Raw genomic sequence first — 15,338 nt, 5'->3', positions numbered from 1 at the left:
GGCTTCGCAGAGGAAGTCCCGCCCGCTCCCCTCAGGCCCAGCTCGCACCTTCCTGAGATATGCCTGCTTGCCCCCGATTTTTTTCTTCTTGCAGTGAGAACCTTCTCATGTGGCATCTTTACTTATTCTCCTCTTGGGAAATCTATGTGACCTCCTCGCGCTGAAAGTGTTTCCACGTTTACAGGCGACTTAAAGGGAGCCCTGGAACCTGACGTATAATTCGAGCGCTGATGCAAAAAAGGACTCTGACCTTTTTTTTTTTTGGCATCCGGTTCTATCACTTCCAGGCTGAGCCGGGCTGGCTGAACAGGCACGTTCGCTGCTGAATGGAGCTGGTCGCTGGTTGCTACGAGCAGGTCCTCTTTGGGTTCGCTGTACACCCGGAGTCCGAGGCGTGCGGCGACCACGAGGTGAGATACCGCGTACCTAGAGACAGTCGAGGCAGGGCCGGGAAGGTCGGGTTTGGTTCCTGCACAGCAGAGGTAAACATTGGAGCGCCTGCTGTTCACTGGATAATTTGATGAATGAAACCTAAGAGACTTAAGAGAAAAGCTAACCTTTGAAAACGTAGAATGGATATTTTATGAAAATGAGACAACATCTGCCTTTTCTAGTAGACAAAAGGTCCACGGGACACAGAAGAAACCGGCATTTCTGCATATGGACAAATGAGTCGTAGATTGTGGATTTAAGGATCAATCCCATAAGTTGACAGTATTCAGAATTTAATGAAAGAAGATCTCGCTCTTTTGCTGAATTTCTGTCCTGGAATTTTACAAATTACTAAATCTAGATTAGGATAAATCCCTTATAGATAAAGCGATACCAATTCGTTATTTGTTGGGAACTTATGGCGAGCTGGGCGGTGGAGATGCAAAGATGCTGGAGGTATGGATCGTGCCTTAGACACGTTCCCTACATAAGGGGTGGCGGAGACACGTAGATGAGGAGATGAGGAGACACATAGATGAGGAGATGAGGAGACACATAGATGGAGAGAAATTACAGCAGAATATGATATTACTAGATGTGTGAATAAATAAAAGGTCAAATAAATTGCCAGTAGTCAAATAGGTAGATGAGACTATACTCACGACTAGAAATCCGACCTCCTAACATCTAGCTCACTTTTATTCTCGAAGCAATTCTAAGCATTTTCTTTTTTTTTTTTTTTTTTTTTTTTTTTTTTTTTTTTTTTTGAGACGGAGTCTTGCTCTGCCGCCCAGGCTGGAGTGCAGTGGCCGGCTCTCAGCTCACTGCAAGCTCCGCCTCCCGGGTTCACGCTATTCTCCTGTCTCAGCCTCCCGAGTAGCTGGGACTACAGGCGCCCGCCTCGTCGCCCGGCTAGTTTTTTGTATTTTTTAGTAGAGACGGGGTTTCACCGTATTAGCCAGGATGGTCTCGATCTCCTGACCTCGTGATCCACCCGTCTCGGCCTCCCAAAGTGCTGGGATTACAGGCTTGAGCCACCGCGCCCGGCCAATTCTAAGCATTTTCTAGAAACTCGTTTTATTGAGTACAGTACTTCTTTATGAAGTCAAGGCGTCCGTCTTTAATTATCCAGAAAATTTGGAAGTATATCACTTGACCTATTGCTTTTGTTTATTTTGTTTCCTATTCCAGTTATTTGCTCTTTGTCTTTGGCTGAAAAGTGACGTGTTTTTAATAGTCAAAGATGATACTATCTAATTTTTTTTTTGTAGTGAAATTACTTAACTCTGTTCCAGACACACAGTAGGCCTCACAGCAACCCTCTGAGGAGGATGCAGTTATTCTCGTTTTGCAGATGAGGAACCAAAATGTTGGTCCTAGATAGGTTAAGTGACTGCTGAAGGCACACAGATAATAATTGGCAGAGCTGACCCCAAAGTGTCAGGAGCCCCCAAGGGTCTCTGACATTTGAAATTCTGAACCATTACACTATACTGCTACTAAATCTAAGCAGCAGCCTAGATAACCTGCAATATGTGGATTTTAAAAGGTTATTATTTGATGTAAGGCTGTAGCAGCCCTGCAAGAATGCTTGATTCGAAGGAGGCCCCCTTGGTCTTAAATGATGGAAGGAGTATCTGTTGCTGTAATTATTAAGGACCCGGTTTGCAGTAACACATGTTCAGAGAAGTCTGATGGGTTTTTTTTCTTTTTCGGTTTGGTTTGCAAATACTTTCTGATGCAGTTCCTTCAGTTTAAGGAGTGTGTGTGTGTATTTTGCTGTCGTGCTTCGCACTCATCCAGTCAGACTTCCCATGGCAATAAGCACAGAGTTCCTGAGATTTCATTATTGGTGATTCTCTAGGGCTTATGTTGGTACTCATGGAAACATACCTTTACTCTGTTGGGTTTTCTTTATAAGACTTGTCGGCCGGGTGCGGTGGCTCACCCATGGAATCCCAGCACTTTGGTAGGGTGAGGAAGGTGGATCACCTGAGGTCAGGAGTTCAAGACCAGCCTGACCAACGTGGTGAAACCCCGTCTCTACCAAAATTAGCTGGGCATGATGGCTAGTGCTTGTAATCCCAGCTACTCAGGAGGCTTAGGTGGAAGAGTCGCAGTTCACTGCTATATATATCAACTGCTTGGAATAGTGCCAGACACATAGTAGGCACTCATCATTTGAAAGAATAAATTCAAATAAAAATTTGAATATCTGAAAAAATAAATTAAGTCTCACATATAAAGTAACAACATTAAAGAGTTAAAGCTTTGTTTAGGATCTAAAAGTCTTCCCTTGTCCAGTCTCCATTACTGTGTTCTAGAGTGATGATACCCAGTGTTGCCTGCCCACCTCCTTGCTTTACTTTCCTTATCAAGTCTCAAGTCCTTTGTGTAAACTACATGTCATTTTGTAGTTTAACATGTCATTTTTCCCTTTATAGGATCCATTGATAGTTTTCATGAATCGTGGAACAGTTTATCTTTTCAGAAGCAGATAAATGGTTCCATGATTCATGAAAACTACCAGTGGATAGTTGGTAGAACTGTGGTGTGACTGTGGCATTAATTGTATGTTTTCATCTTCAGCAGCAATGGACTCTTGTGGCTGACTTCACTCACCATGCTCACACTGCCTCCTTGTCAGCAGTAGCTGTCAATAGTCGTTTTGTGGTCACTGGGAGTAAAGATGAAACAATTCACATTTATGACATGAAAAAGAAGATAGAGCATGGGGCTCTAGTGCATCACAGTGGTAAGAAAATTGTATCTCTTAAGATGAGAACATGGAGGTGTTCTTTACAATTTGACTTCAGTTGAACAATTTGTTTTGTCTACTTTATAGCAGATTCTGTGCTAGAAGATAGAAGAATGTTTTAAAAAATGATTTCTTAGCCGGGTGCAGTGGCTCACACCTGTAATCCCAGCACTTTGGGAGGCTGAGCGAGTGGATCACCTGAGTTTGGTAGCTCAAGACCAGACCTGTCTCTACTAAAATACAAAAAAAATTAGCCAGGTGTGGTGGCACGCACCTGTAGTCCCAGCTACTTGGGAGGCTGAGGCAGGGGAATCGTTTGAACCCAGGAGGCAGAGCTTGCAGTAAGCTGAGATCGCGCCACTGCACTCCAGCCTGGGCGACAGAGTGAGACTCTGTCTCAAAAAAAAAAAAAAATCGTTTGTTGCTCTGGGTTGGCTTTTGGTCTGTATTGGGAGACAGAAAGGAGGCATTTAACCCAGTCAGAGAGTTAGGGAGTCACAGTGAGGTTTTCACTGAAACCTTCCTTAAAATGACATCTGAATTATCTTAAAAGAGAAATGTCAGTTGTTAGGCAGGTAAAGTTTGCAAAGAGGGAGAAAGGACATTCCAGGCAGAGGTGGCAGTATGAGGAGCACAGGTAGTAGCATCATAGCAATATCTAACTTTATTGAGGGCATATTAAGTACCCTTCTGTGTGCCAAGAAAGTAGAAGAGAACACCTAGTTTCAAAGATGTTACTTGACTTGCCTGAGGTCTCAAACAGTGGAACTAGAACTTGCACCTAGGTCTGGAGCCCGTGCTTTTGACCGCTGGTGTTCATGGGGAACTGTAAGCAGTTCCGGATTATGAGAAGGTTAAACTGGGAGTTTGAGTGGCTGGAGAAGTAGATGGGACCAGAACCTGGAGTCCTTGAGAGAGCCAGGTAGAGACTGAATTGGGAGGGAGGGAGAGGGCAAGCTAGCGAATGAATGACGTGGGCTTGAGGAAAGTACTGCCAGTTTGTGTAGGAGGGATGCTGACTGAGAACCCCAACAGAAGGACTGATGAAGGCCTGCGCCATTGGAATTGGCAGCTACAGATTGAGTAACATCAGTTCGCAAGATTTTCTGAGTTTCTTCAGTAATAAGCCACAGACATTTCCCTAGAGAGGGGAAGGTTACTTGGTGTGTGCGGTAGAAGGATTGAGTTACAAAGGAATTAAGAATTTTGGTGAAGGAGTGGATTAGGTTGTCAGCATAGAGCAAATGTGTTGTCACAGGCCAGGCGTGGTGGCTCACGCCTTTATCCCAGCACTTTGGGAGGCTGAGGTGGGCTGAGCACGAGGTCAGGAGATTGAGACCATCCTGGCTAACATGGAGAAACCCCGTCTCTACTAAAAATACAAAACCTTAGCTACGCGTGGTGGCACACACCTGTAGTCCCAGCTACTCGGGAGGCTGAGGCAGGAGAATCGCTTGAACCCGGGGAGGCGGAGGTTGCTGTGAGCCGAGATTGTGCTACTGCCCTCCAGCCTAGGTGACAGAACAAGACTCTGTCTCAAAAAAAAGAAAAGTGTTGTCAAGGGCCTGGAGATCTCTGAAATACAAAAGCAGGTGGAGTGTGAGTGCAGGAAGGCGTGAAAGGGATGGGAAGATGTGAGATTGTGGTCAACAAATAGGTTCCTAGAGGTCAAGTGTTATACCGTGGAACAGCTCTATGTGGTAACGACGCCCAGCCTGTGGGTATAGGGGACTGAAATGCAGGGGAGGCAAAGGTCACTGGAGTTGAAGTCAAGAAGTAGTACTACAATGCCCAGCTTGTGGTTTGGTTTTCCACCCTGGTGGTCAAGTTACCCAGGATAGTGGCACAATCAAGGGAGAGAAAGACTGAACAGGTAAATTTTTTTCTTCAGTACCAAACATTTTATGCTGATTTTATTGCATTTTCCCAGGGGACAGAGAATGAGGAGTAACTCAGCTAAGAAAGTAGGTTTTCTGCAAAGAAAGGCAGATAAAATAGGTACCCTTTTCCTACCCAATCTTACATGTATTTCAGAGGATCCACACCAGGCGTTGGTTTCCAGCAGTAAATTTGCAGCCATAAATGGCTTCCTTCTATTAGATTCCCTTAGTTTATTCAGACTGCTATAACGAAATACCTTAGAGTGAATAATTTATCAATAATAGAGATTTATTTCTCACAGTTGTAGAGGCTGGGAAGTCTAAGACTAAGGCACCAGCAGATTTTCATGTCTCATAAGGACTGGCGCTCTGTTGTTGTGTCCTCATATGGTGGAAGGGCAAAGCAACTCCCTACACAATTTTGTAAGTTCAAGCTTGAGAGTTGGAGCCAGTTTTAAAAAAGCAAACAAACAAAAAAAACTTTTGGGGAGCGGGGGGCGGGGTCTCGCTTTGTCACCCAGGCTGTAGTGCAGTGGCGCGATCTTGGCTCACTGCAACTTCTGCCTCCTGGGTTTAAGCGATTCTCCTGTCTGAGCCTCCCAGGTAGCTTGGATTATAGGCACCTGTCACCACACCCAACTAATTTTTGTGTTTTCAGTAGAGACGGGGGTCTTACCATGTTGGCCAAGCTGGTTTTGAACTCGACCTGAAGTGATCCACCCGCCTCAGCCTCCCAAAGTGCTGAGATTACAGACGTGAACCACCGCGCCCAGCCAAAAAAAACTTTCAGAAGGTCGCAGTCCTCTAATCCCGTTCCTTGGGGCTTGCCCTCGTGACTTAGTCACCATCACCTCTTAAACTATCACATTGGCAACTAAGTTTCAGCAGATGAATTTCGGGGGACACTTTCAGACCGTGGCAGACTGTCCATTGCTGCTTTGACAGCTGTCTTGCTCTTCATCAGAAGCTGTGCTTTGAATGATTCAAATATACATTCTTTTTTTCTCTATCTCCTAGTCCTGGTTCATACAAAGAAGTCTTCTCTCTAAATTTGACCTGCCCAAACCCATTAGTACAAGAGTACAACAATAAGAAAAGGAATTACGTAAAAGGAGTTGAGACTGGGGGTGAATGAAGTAGGGCTCTTAGTTTCTTCTGTTTCTCGTATAAATCTTTTTTTTTTCCTTTTTTAATTCTTTTCTGTTTTTCCTTCAACTTTTATTTTAAGTTTAGGGGTATACATGCAGGATGTGCAGGTTTGTTAGACAGGTAAACGTCCCACGTTGGTTTGCTGTACAGATCATCCCATCACCCAGCGTCCATTAGCTATTCTTTCTAATGTTCTCTTTCCCCCAACCCTTCCGCTGCCACAGGCCCCAGTGTGTCCTGTTCGTCCCCTGTGTGAGAACATGCGGCATTTGGTTTGGTTTTCTTTCTTTTCTTTTTCTTTCTTCCTTTTCTTTTTTTTTTTTTTTTGAGATGGAGTCTTGCTCTGTCACCCAGGCTCGAGTGCAGTGGTGTGATCTCGGCTCACTGCAACCTCCATCTCCCGGGTTCAAGCGATTCTTGTGCCTCAGCCTCCTGAGTAGCTGGGACTACAGGCACACACCACCACATCTAGCTAATTTTTCTATTTTCAGTAGAGACATGTTTTCGCCGTGTTGGCCAGACTGGTCTTCAACTCCTGACCTCAGGTGATCTGCCTGCCTTGGCCTCCCGAAGTTCTGGGATTACAGGCATGAGCCACATTGCCCAGCCAATGTTTGGTTTTCTCTTCCTGCATTAGTTTGCTGAGGATCATGGCTTCCAACTGCATCCACATCCCTGCAAAGGATATGAGCTCATTCCTTGTCATGGGTGCATATATCCTATTTTAGAGAGTTGCTAATAGTAAGTTTTTTTCTAGGGAAGCAGATATGGGAAAGCAAACTTTCCAAAGTGAGAAATAGGATAATAACGAGAGGAAAATATGAAGAAATGAATGCGAAATGTGTGGAAATGGATCAAAACAGGTCTGAGTGATAATGATTGGATTGTGGCTGATTGGGTAGCTCATTCACTGTTTAGAAAGTGGAAGTCATGTGGCAGTACAGCTGGTTTGTTCCCCAGATTAGCTTGTTAGCTGGTTAGTTTTGTTTACTTCTGCTCAAACTTTCCTAGCCAGCCACCTTCTAAATTTATAATTTGAAGAGGTAAAGCAAGGACGTGAACTGATTTGTTCAAATGTGTATCTAAACTGGAGATACTCTGCTGAAAATATTTGCATAGATTTGAACAACTGTACTTATATGAAAAAATTTAAGGTATATTTTAGTAATACTAAGACACTGAGGCCAGGCACAGTGGCTCACCCCTGTAATCCCAGCACTTTGGGAGGCTGAGGTGGGCAGATCGCTTGGTCCCAGGAGTTCAAGACCAACCTGGGCAACATGGCATGGTGAAACCCTGGGTCTACAAAAAACACAAAAATTAGCTAGGTGTATTGATGTGCACCTGTAGTCCCAGTTACTCAGGAGGTTGAGGTGGGAAGATTGCTTGAACCTAGGAGGCAGAGGTTGCAGTGGGATAAGATTGTGCTATAGCACTTCAGCCTGGGTAACAAGAGTGAAACCCTGCCTCAAAAAAAAAAAAAAAAAAGATACTGAGTGTTTTACTTAGCATAGCATAGCCTTCAAATCAGAAATGGAGTTTGCATTTAAAATGAATATTATTTTTGCCTATATTGGTTTTTCCATAGGTACAATAACTTGCCTGAAATTCTATGGCAACAGGCATTTAATCAGTGGAGCGGAAGATGGACTCATCTGTATCTGGGATGCAAAGAAATGGGAATGCCTGAAGTCAATTAAAGCTCACAAGTGAGTTGGGCTCTTTCCCTTTGGCATTCTCGATGTGCCAGTCAAGTTGGGGACTAACTGTTGGTTTCATTATAGAGGACAGGTGACCTTCCTTTCTATTCACCCATCTGGCAAGTTGGCTCTCTCGGTTGGTACAGATAAGACATTAAGGTAAGTCATTAATGCTCAAGAGCATTTTTCTTTTTTTTTTTTTTTTTTTTTTTTTTGAGACGGAGTCTCGCTCTGTCGCCCGGGCTGGAGTGCTGTGGCCGGATCTCAGCTCACTGCAAGCTCCGCCTCCCGGGTTTAAGCCATTCTCCTGCCTCAGCCTCCCGATTAGCTGGGACTACAGGCGCCCGCCATCTCGCCCGGCTAGTTTTTTGTGTTTTTTTAGTAGAGACGGGGTTTCACCGTGTTAGCCAGGATGGTCTCGATCTCCTGACCTCGTGATCCGCCCGTCTCGGCCTCCCAAAGTGCTGGGATTACAGGCTTGAGCCACCGCGCCCGGCTCAAGAGCATTTTTCTAAGGTGTATCTTTTACTACAGCTCTCCACCATTTAAAAATACTGTGATACAAGGGAAATGTCAAAAGCTGGTGAACTTTTTCACAGTGGTAGGATAAAAATGAAAAACTATTTTCAAACATGCAGCTATGCTGCAGTCATCATAGCTGTGAATTGAAGATTTTAGAAAGGGAAACCTTTTGAAAATACAATAGATACGGCATGTTAAAGGGATATGAGAATAGAGCAAGTCTTATTGCTGTCTCATAATATTTCAAAATGTTGCTGTAAGAAAGATAGCAGGTCTTTTAAATAGTCAATGTTTACTAAAATTGTCACGTGAGTAAGCCTTCATTATGCTTGTTCTTTTACACTTAGTAAAAGGTAGTTGGTGATCACACCATAAGTAAGCTTCCTGTTTTGCAGAACGTGGAATCTTGTAGAAGGAAGATCAGCATTCATAAAAAATATAAAGCAAAGTGAGTATTTTTGTTTGAAATACAGGTTGAGCATTCCTAATCTGGAAATCTGAAATGCTCCAAAATCTGAAACTTTTTGAGCACTGATGCGATGCCTCAAGTAGAAAATTCAACACCTAACCTCATGATGGGTCACATCAGAACTTTGTTTCATGCACAAAATTATTTAAAATATTTTGTAAAAGTACCTTCAGGCTAGATGTATATGAAACGTAGATGAATTTCATGTGTAGACTTGCAACATGAGTTTCGTGGGTTTTATCCTCGAGATATTTCATTGTATGTATGCAGATACTACAAAATCCAAAACAGTTCTGGTCCCAGGTGTTTTGGATAAGGGATACTCAACCTGTATGTTTTACAGTGACTTATGGAATATGAATATAGAAACACATTTTTACGTGTGTGTATGTTACATATTTATTTCTCTGCATGGTGGTGGTTACCTCCGAGCAAATGCTTTGGGTTTCTTTCTTTTCCCATTTTAGATCCAGATTCTTTTTTTTTTTTTTTTTTGAGACGGAGTCTTGCTCTGCCGCCCAGGCTGGAGTGCTGTGGCCGGCTCTCAGCTCACTGCAAGCTCCGCCTCCCGGGTTCACGCCATTCTCCTGTCTCAGCCTCCCGAGTAGCTGGGACTACAGGCGCCCGCCTCGTCGCCCGGCTAGTTTTTTTGTATTTTTTAGTAGAGACGGGGTTTCAGCGTATTAGCCAGGATGGTCTCGATCTCCTGACCTCGTGATCCGCCAGTCTCGGCCTCCCAAAGTGCTGGGATTACAGGCTTGAGCCACCGCGCCCGGCCAGATCCAGATTCTTGTTGTGGCTCTGCCACCTGCCTTTGATTTGATTTTTTGAGATAGAGTCTCACTCTGTCACCCAGGCTGGAGTGCAGTGGTGCTATCTCAGCTCACTACAGCCTCTGCCTTCTGAGTTCAAGTGATTCTCCTGTCTCACCCTCCCGAGTAACTGGGATTACAGACGCGTGCCACAATGCTTGGCTAATCTTTTGTATTTTTTGGTAGAGATGGGGTTTTGCCATGTTGGCCAGGCTGGTCTCAAACTCCTGGCCTTAAGTGATCCGCCCACCTTGGCTTCCCAAAGTGCTGGCATTACAGGTTTGAGCCACTGCACCTGGCCAAGGTTTGACTTTTTGAACCTAGATTGTTTTCTAAAAAACTTAACTTGTAAAATGTGTTATGAAGATGAACTAGGATAATAAATTTGAAAATACACAGTATAAATATTTTCTATTTTTATTATTGCTATGATCATTTATGTTTTATTTACAAAATAAGTAAACTTCATTTTTTTCCACCTATAGATGCTCACATAGTAGAGTGGTCCCCAAGTGGAGAGCAATATGTAGTTATCATACAGAATAAAATAGACATCTATCAGCTTGACACTGCATCCATGAGTGGCACCATCACAAATCAAAAGAGAATTTCCTCTGTTAAATTTCTTTCAGTAAGTAATCAGAAATCAGTGACGAAAGTTGGTGGTGATGGTTGGAACTGTTGATGACATTCTGGATGTTATTACTCTTTTTCCTCTCTCTCAGGAGTCTGTCCTTGCAGTGGCTGGAGATGAAGAAGTTATAAGGTTTTTTGACTGTGATTCGCTAGTGTGCCTCTGTGAATTTAAAGCTCATGAAAACAGGTATTTTTACTAATCTCTGGTGTATATGTCTAGTCTTAGTAAATGGTATATATGCAGTAGTTTCATAAACCAGGTTATATGTTTTTATTGACAACTGCAGAAATAATCAGACATCTCTACATATACAGTATATGGTATCTGGAGTCTAATAAGATGGGAAAATGTTATCTTCCTGGCCTTTAATAATGCAAAAGTGGGCCGGGCGCAGTAGCTCACACCTGTAATCCCAACACTTTGGGAGGCGGAGGCAGGCGGATCAGGAGGTGAAGAGATCGAGACCATCCTGGCCAACATGGTGAAACCCATCTCTATTAAAAATAAAATAATTGATGTGGTGTTACGTCCTTGTAGTCCCAGTTACTCGAGAGGGAGAGGCAGGAGAATCGCTTGAACCCTGGAGGCGGAGGTTGCAGTGAGCCAAGATCGCACCCCTGCACTCCAGCCTGGTGACAGAGTGAGACTCCGTCTCAAAAATAATAATAATAATGCAAAAGTGATGAAATTGTTTTCAGGACTCTCATTTGCACAAGATATTTTTTAAATGTCTGTTAGACTTGGAGCCTGAAATCAAGCATATTTGAACAAATAAAAGACTAAACAGTCTTGAGCTTTGTTCCCATCTACTTTTGTCCTTTTATGTAATTCCCTTTGCCTACTTCTTCCCCTTTTCCATGTGATTTTTTTTTTCCTGCAGGAGAAGTGAATTGACGTTATTGAGTTCCTATTTTGTGCCAGTTTTTATTAACTTTTAATGCTTTCTCTATTTCTAGTGGGTGGATAGTCCCAAAGTAAGTAGTTAAGTGGCTTGGCCAATATTACCCCACTCTTAGGTAATGGAGCTGAGAGCTGAACCTGGTTTTATCTGACTCTTATATCCCTGCTTTTTCCAGTAATTTTGAAAAAGGTGATCTAATATACAGAGTTAGAATTTAATGTGCTCCCTTTGCATGTTCTATGTCTCAAATGAATCTTAGTTCTTATTTCTTAAACAGTAGTTAAGTTTTAAGAAGTCTGTAAGAGTACTGCAGTCAGTAGTATAAAGGCCTTACTCTTCTCCTATATTGGGAAGTAAACATATTCTTCAAGGTCGCCCATTCCAGATGTACTAGTAACACTTAAGATATTTGACCATTCATTTATTTAACAAGTATTCATTGAGCATCATTATGAAATACTACACGAGGTATTTAATGATGAACAGAAAAGACGGGAGCTTGTGCTCTCATGGCTTTTATATTGTAAGGAGGCAACAGATTATAAACAAGCAGATCATGACAGGATGGAAATAGAAAAGTAGAGTGATTAAAGATTAACAAGGGTAATTGGTTTAGATAGGATGATGAGGGAAGAAGATGTGAGACCTTAGGAATGAAAAAGGAGCTAGTTTTTAAAAGAAGAGAGAGGCACAGGTGCAAAGACCCTGAGGGAGAACAGAGCTTGGTGTATTTTAGGAGCAGATAGAAGAACTGTGACTAGGTGAGAATGAGCAAGGAGAGGATGGTGGAAGCCAAACGGTGCCCACAATCATCATAATTTTTCTTACTATGGAAAAATTTAAAAGCATTTAGACTAGTTTAAGGTGCTAACCCCTTAAGACCCACCACCAGCTTTAGCAACTGTCACTGTGTGGCCAGTCTTGCTTCATCTATATGCCTAGCCACTTCCTCCTCTCCCATGTTATTTTAAAGTAGGTCCCAGTTTTGTAGGGTTTTAAGCCTGGAAGTTACAAGATTTGATTTACATTTTTAAAAATTGTTGGCTGGGTGCAGTGGCTCACGCCTATAATCCCAGCACTTTGGGAGGCCGAGGCAGGCAGATTACAAGGTCAGGAGTTTGAGACCAGCCTGACCAACATGGTGAAACCCCGTCTCTACTAAAAATACAAAAATTAGCTGGGCATGGTGGTACACACCTGTAATCCCAGCTACTCAGGAGGCTGAGGCAGGAGAATCGCTTGAATCCAGGAGGCGGAGGTTGTCGTGAGTTGAGATCCCGCCACTGCACTCCAGCCTGGGTGACAGAGCAAGACTCCGTCTTAAAAAAAAAAAAAAAAAAATTGTTAAGGGGCAAAATAGAAGCAGAAAGGCCAATTAGGCTACTTCTGTAATCCAGAGGAAAAATAATAGCAGCTTAGACTAACAGTGGTAGGACTGGAGATGAGGGAAATGGGTGTGTGGGAGAGGCCTTGATTCGTCATTTCTGTTGTCTTTTCTCTCCTTACTGAACTTGGAGTTTCTTGCGGTGATGGGCTTTGTTTTTCTCATCTTTAGTTCCTTTGTAATAACCTGATTATAGTTATCTGTTATCTTTTCAACTTTTCCTTCAGATATATAGTTGGCAGTTGCTTTTATCTTGTATTTTGGGCCTGAATATATCTCATTAATGGGAATGCGAAGCATAGTTACGTTTTAAGGCACCTTTCATTGAGCAGTTTGGAAATACCTGAAACATTGCGAAAGCACTAGTCTGTGTGTGTAGTTTTTAACAATATTAGACTTTTTGGAGGACAAGATCTTTTATGGTGTGACTATTTCTCTCCTAGGATAAAGGACATGTTCAGTTTTGAAATTCCAGAGCAACATGTTATTGTTACAGCATCGAGTGATGGTTTCATCAAAATGTGGAAGCTTGAGCAGGATAAGGTCAGTGCCTTAACTCAATCTAAATGTACTTTAATACAAGTCTTGCTCGTAAGTGAGGTGGAATATTTTTTAAGGGTCATGAGACATAGGTCTTTAAATAAACAAACTTCTAAATCTCTTCCAGGCATGATTGATACTAATGGTTTTAAAATTAAGGTTCCCATGGAGCTGCCTTGATGGTTGTCATTTCTGAGTGTGAGCTGGCGGTTTCCCAGAACTCGCACTGCTCTTTCTAGTCAGAGAAGCTCTACTTTCCTCTCTCTTGAATATTGGAGTTCTCTGGAAGCTCTTAGGTAAAAATACTGCCATTGCTAAAATAATTTGGAAGCTCCTGATCAATTATGAAATTAACAAACCATTTGAACCAGACAGTTTGGAAAATGAAATTCCCTCCTGTAGTCTCCTTACAGTCTCTCTTGGTTTATTCTTTATTCTCTCATAAACACATTCTGTGAATATGGTTTGTTGAATGTCTCTTTTTCCAAGGTTCTTTGTTCAGCCCTGGAAATAAGACCTGATTCCTTTCTTTAGAATTTTCAAATTCTGAATACTTCTTAGAAATTGGCTCTGTGAATAACATAGTCAAACTAACCATGAGTGAACATTATATGTTGCTTCTGAATATCATATTTTGTATTCAAGAAAATACAGGAAGTTTTAAATTAAGGTAACTTGATTATGGAAAAAGAAATTCTTGAAAATGCACATTATGAATGTTTGTTTCTTCTGTTTAGAAAGTTCCCCCATCTTTACTCTGTGAAGTAAACACTAAAGCCAGGCTGACGTGTCTTGGAGTGTGGCTAGACAAAGTGCCAGACATGAAAGAAAGCTTTCCTCCAGCAGCAGAGCCTTCTCCTGGTAATCGATTTTGATTGTGTTGACATTTTGAATAATCTGTTCTCTCTTAAATTGTAGAAGTGGAGGAGATCCAGATAATTTCACTTTATTGACAGCCTGTGTTTATTTCATTCAAAGGGGAAAACAGTCTAAAAGCACTCTCTTTTGTGTTGTAGTAAGTAAAGAACAGTCCAAAATTGGCAAAAAGGAGCCTGGTGACACAGTGCACAAAGATGAAAAGCAGTCAAAACCTAACACAAAGAAACGCAGTTTAGCAAGTGACAGTAAGAAAGCAACAAAAGAAAGTGGCCTGGTATCAACCAAGAAGAGGAAAATGGTAGAAATGTTGGAAAAGAAGAGGAAAAAGAAGAAAATAAAAATAATGCAGTGAATCCCAGATGTCTCCTGAAAGAACTCTTTTAGATGAAATTATTCTACTCAAATGTACATTAATTTTCTTTTTTTTCCCCTGAGTAAAAGCAAGAAATTTCTTCCTTTGGAGAAAGTACACATATTAAAAAACGACTTTTAGATGGGGTTTTTTTTTTTTTTTTTTTTTTTTTTTTTAAAAACAGTGGTAAAATTACTTTTGGCAGACAGTGTTTTATGAATTATGTATCATGTTGATATATGTTAATGTGTCATGCAATTTTTGTACAAAGCAAATAAAGATCTTTCTCAAAATATACTGTAAAATAATATAAAATATTGAACACATTCTTTATCAGATTTGGATGAAGGAGTCATTGTTCAAAATTTTCTCCTAAATGGGGAAGAATTTAAGAACTGCCTTTGGCTTCTTCAAATGGTAAGTAGTAATTTTAGATTTTCATACCAACAGGACAAACTTAAAAGATTATACATATATAAGATATATATGTATGAAACAAACATATGCTTAAATGTAGGACCGCGTACCTAAGATGATAGAGAGATTGCCAGACTTCTTGAAACTACTTTGCTTCCAAGCAGTTGATGTACAAAATAAGGATGGGAAAATGATCTTTTTTTCTTTTTTTTTTTTGAGGTGGAGTCCCACTCTGTTGCCCAGGCTGGAGTACTGTGGCACAATCTCAGCTCACTGCAACCTCTGTCTCCCAGGTTCAAGCGATTTTCCTACCTCAGCCTCCCAAGTAGCTGGTAGCTTGAGCCAAGGAGTTTGAGACCAGCATGGGCAACATAGGGAGAACCTGTCTCTCCCAAAAAATCAACTGGTGTGGTAACATGCTCCCAGCTACTCATGAGGCGGAGGTGGGAAGGATGGCTTGAGCCCAGGATGTGGAAGTTCCGGTGAGCTGAGATTGCACCACTCTA

The 15,338-nt window shown here is 42.0% G+C and overlaps 1 protein-coding gene across 2 annotated transcripts; it reads left to right on the top strand.

The window, feature by feature from the left end:
- The first annotated feature begins 34 nt into the window (after window positions 1-34).
- PAK1IP1 (PAK1 interacting protein 1) lies at window positions 35-14,710 on the top strand. 2 transcript variants are annotated; one of them, XM_010357157.2, is made up of 10 exons: window positions 35-410; window positions 3,025-3,187; window positions 7,808-7,928; window positions 8,004-8,078; window positions 8,837-8,889; window positions 10,208-10,353; window positions 10,448-10,545; window positions 13,088-13,187; window positions 13,922-14,045; window positions 14,201-14,710. In XM_010357157.2, the coding sequence occupies exons 1-10, from the start codon at window positions 327-329 to the stop codon at window positions 14,413-14,415; spliced, it is 1,179 nt and encodes a 392-aa protein (XP_010355459.1). In that variant the 5' UTR covers window positions 35-326; the 3' UTR covers window positions 14,416-14,710. The 2 variants fall into 2 exon arrangements, with proteins under 2 accessions (XP_010355459.1, XP_030785277.1); XM_030929417.1 differs by having other exon boundaries at window positions 65-410; window positions 3,022-3,187.
- Window positions 14,711-15,338: the final 628 nt, after the last annotated feature.

Source organism: Rhinopithecus roxellana, chromosome 4 (genome assembly GCF_007565055.1).
Source record: "Rhinopithecus roxellana isolate Shanxi Qingling chromosome 4, ASM756505v1, whole genome shotgun sequence".
In the NCBI taxonomy this organism is placed as follows: Eukaryota; Metazoa; Chordata; class Mammalia; order Primates; family Cercopithecidae; genus Rhinopithecus; species Rhinopithecus roxellana.
Note: the sequence above shows the minus strand (reverse complement) of the source record. Positions and strands in the feature narration are given on the sequence as shown.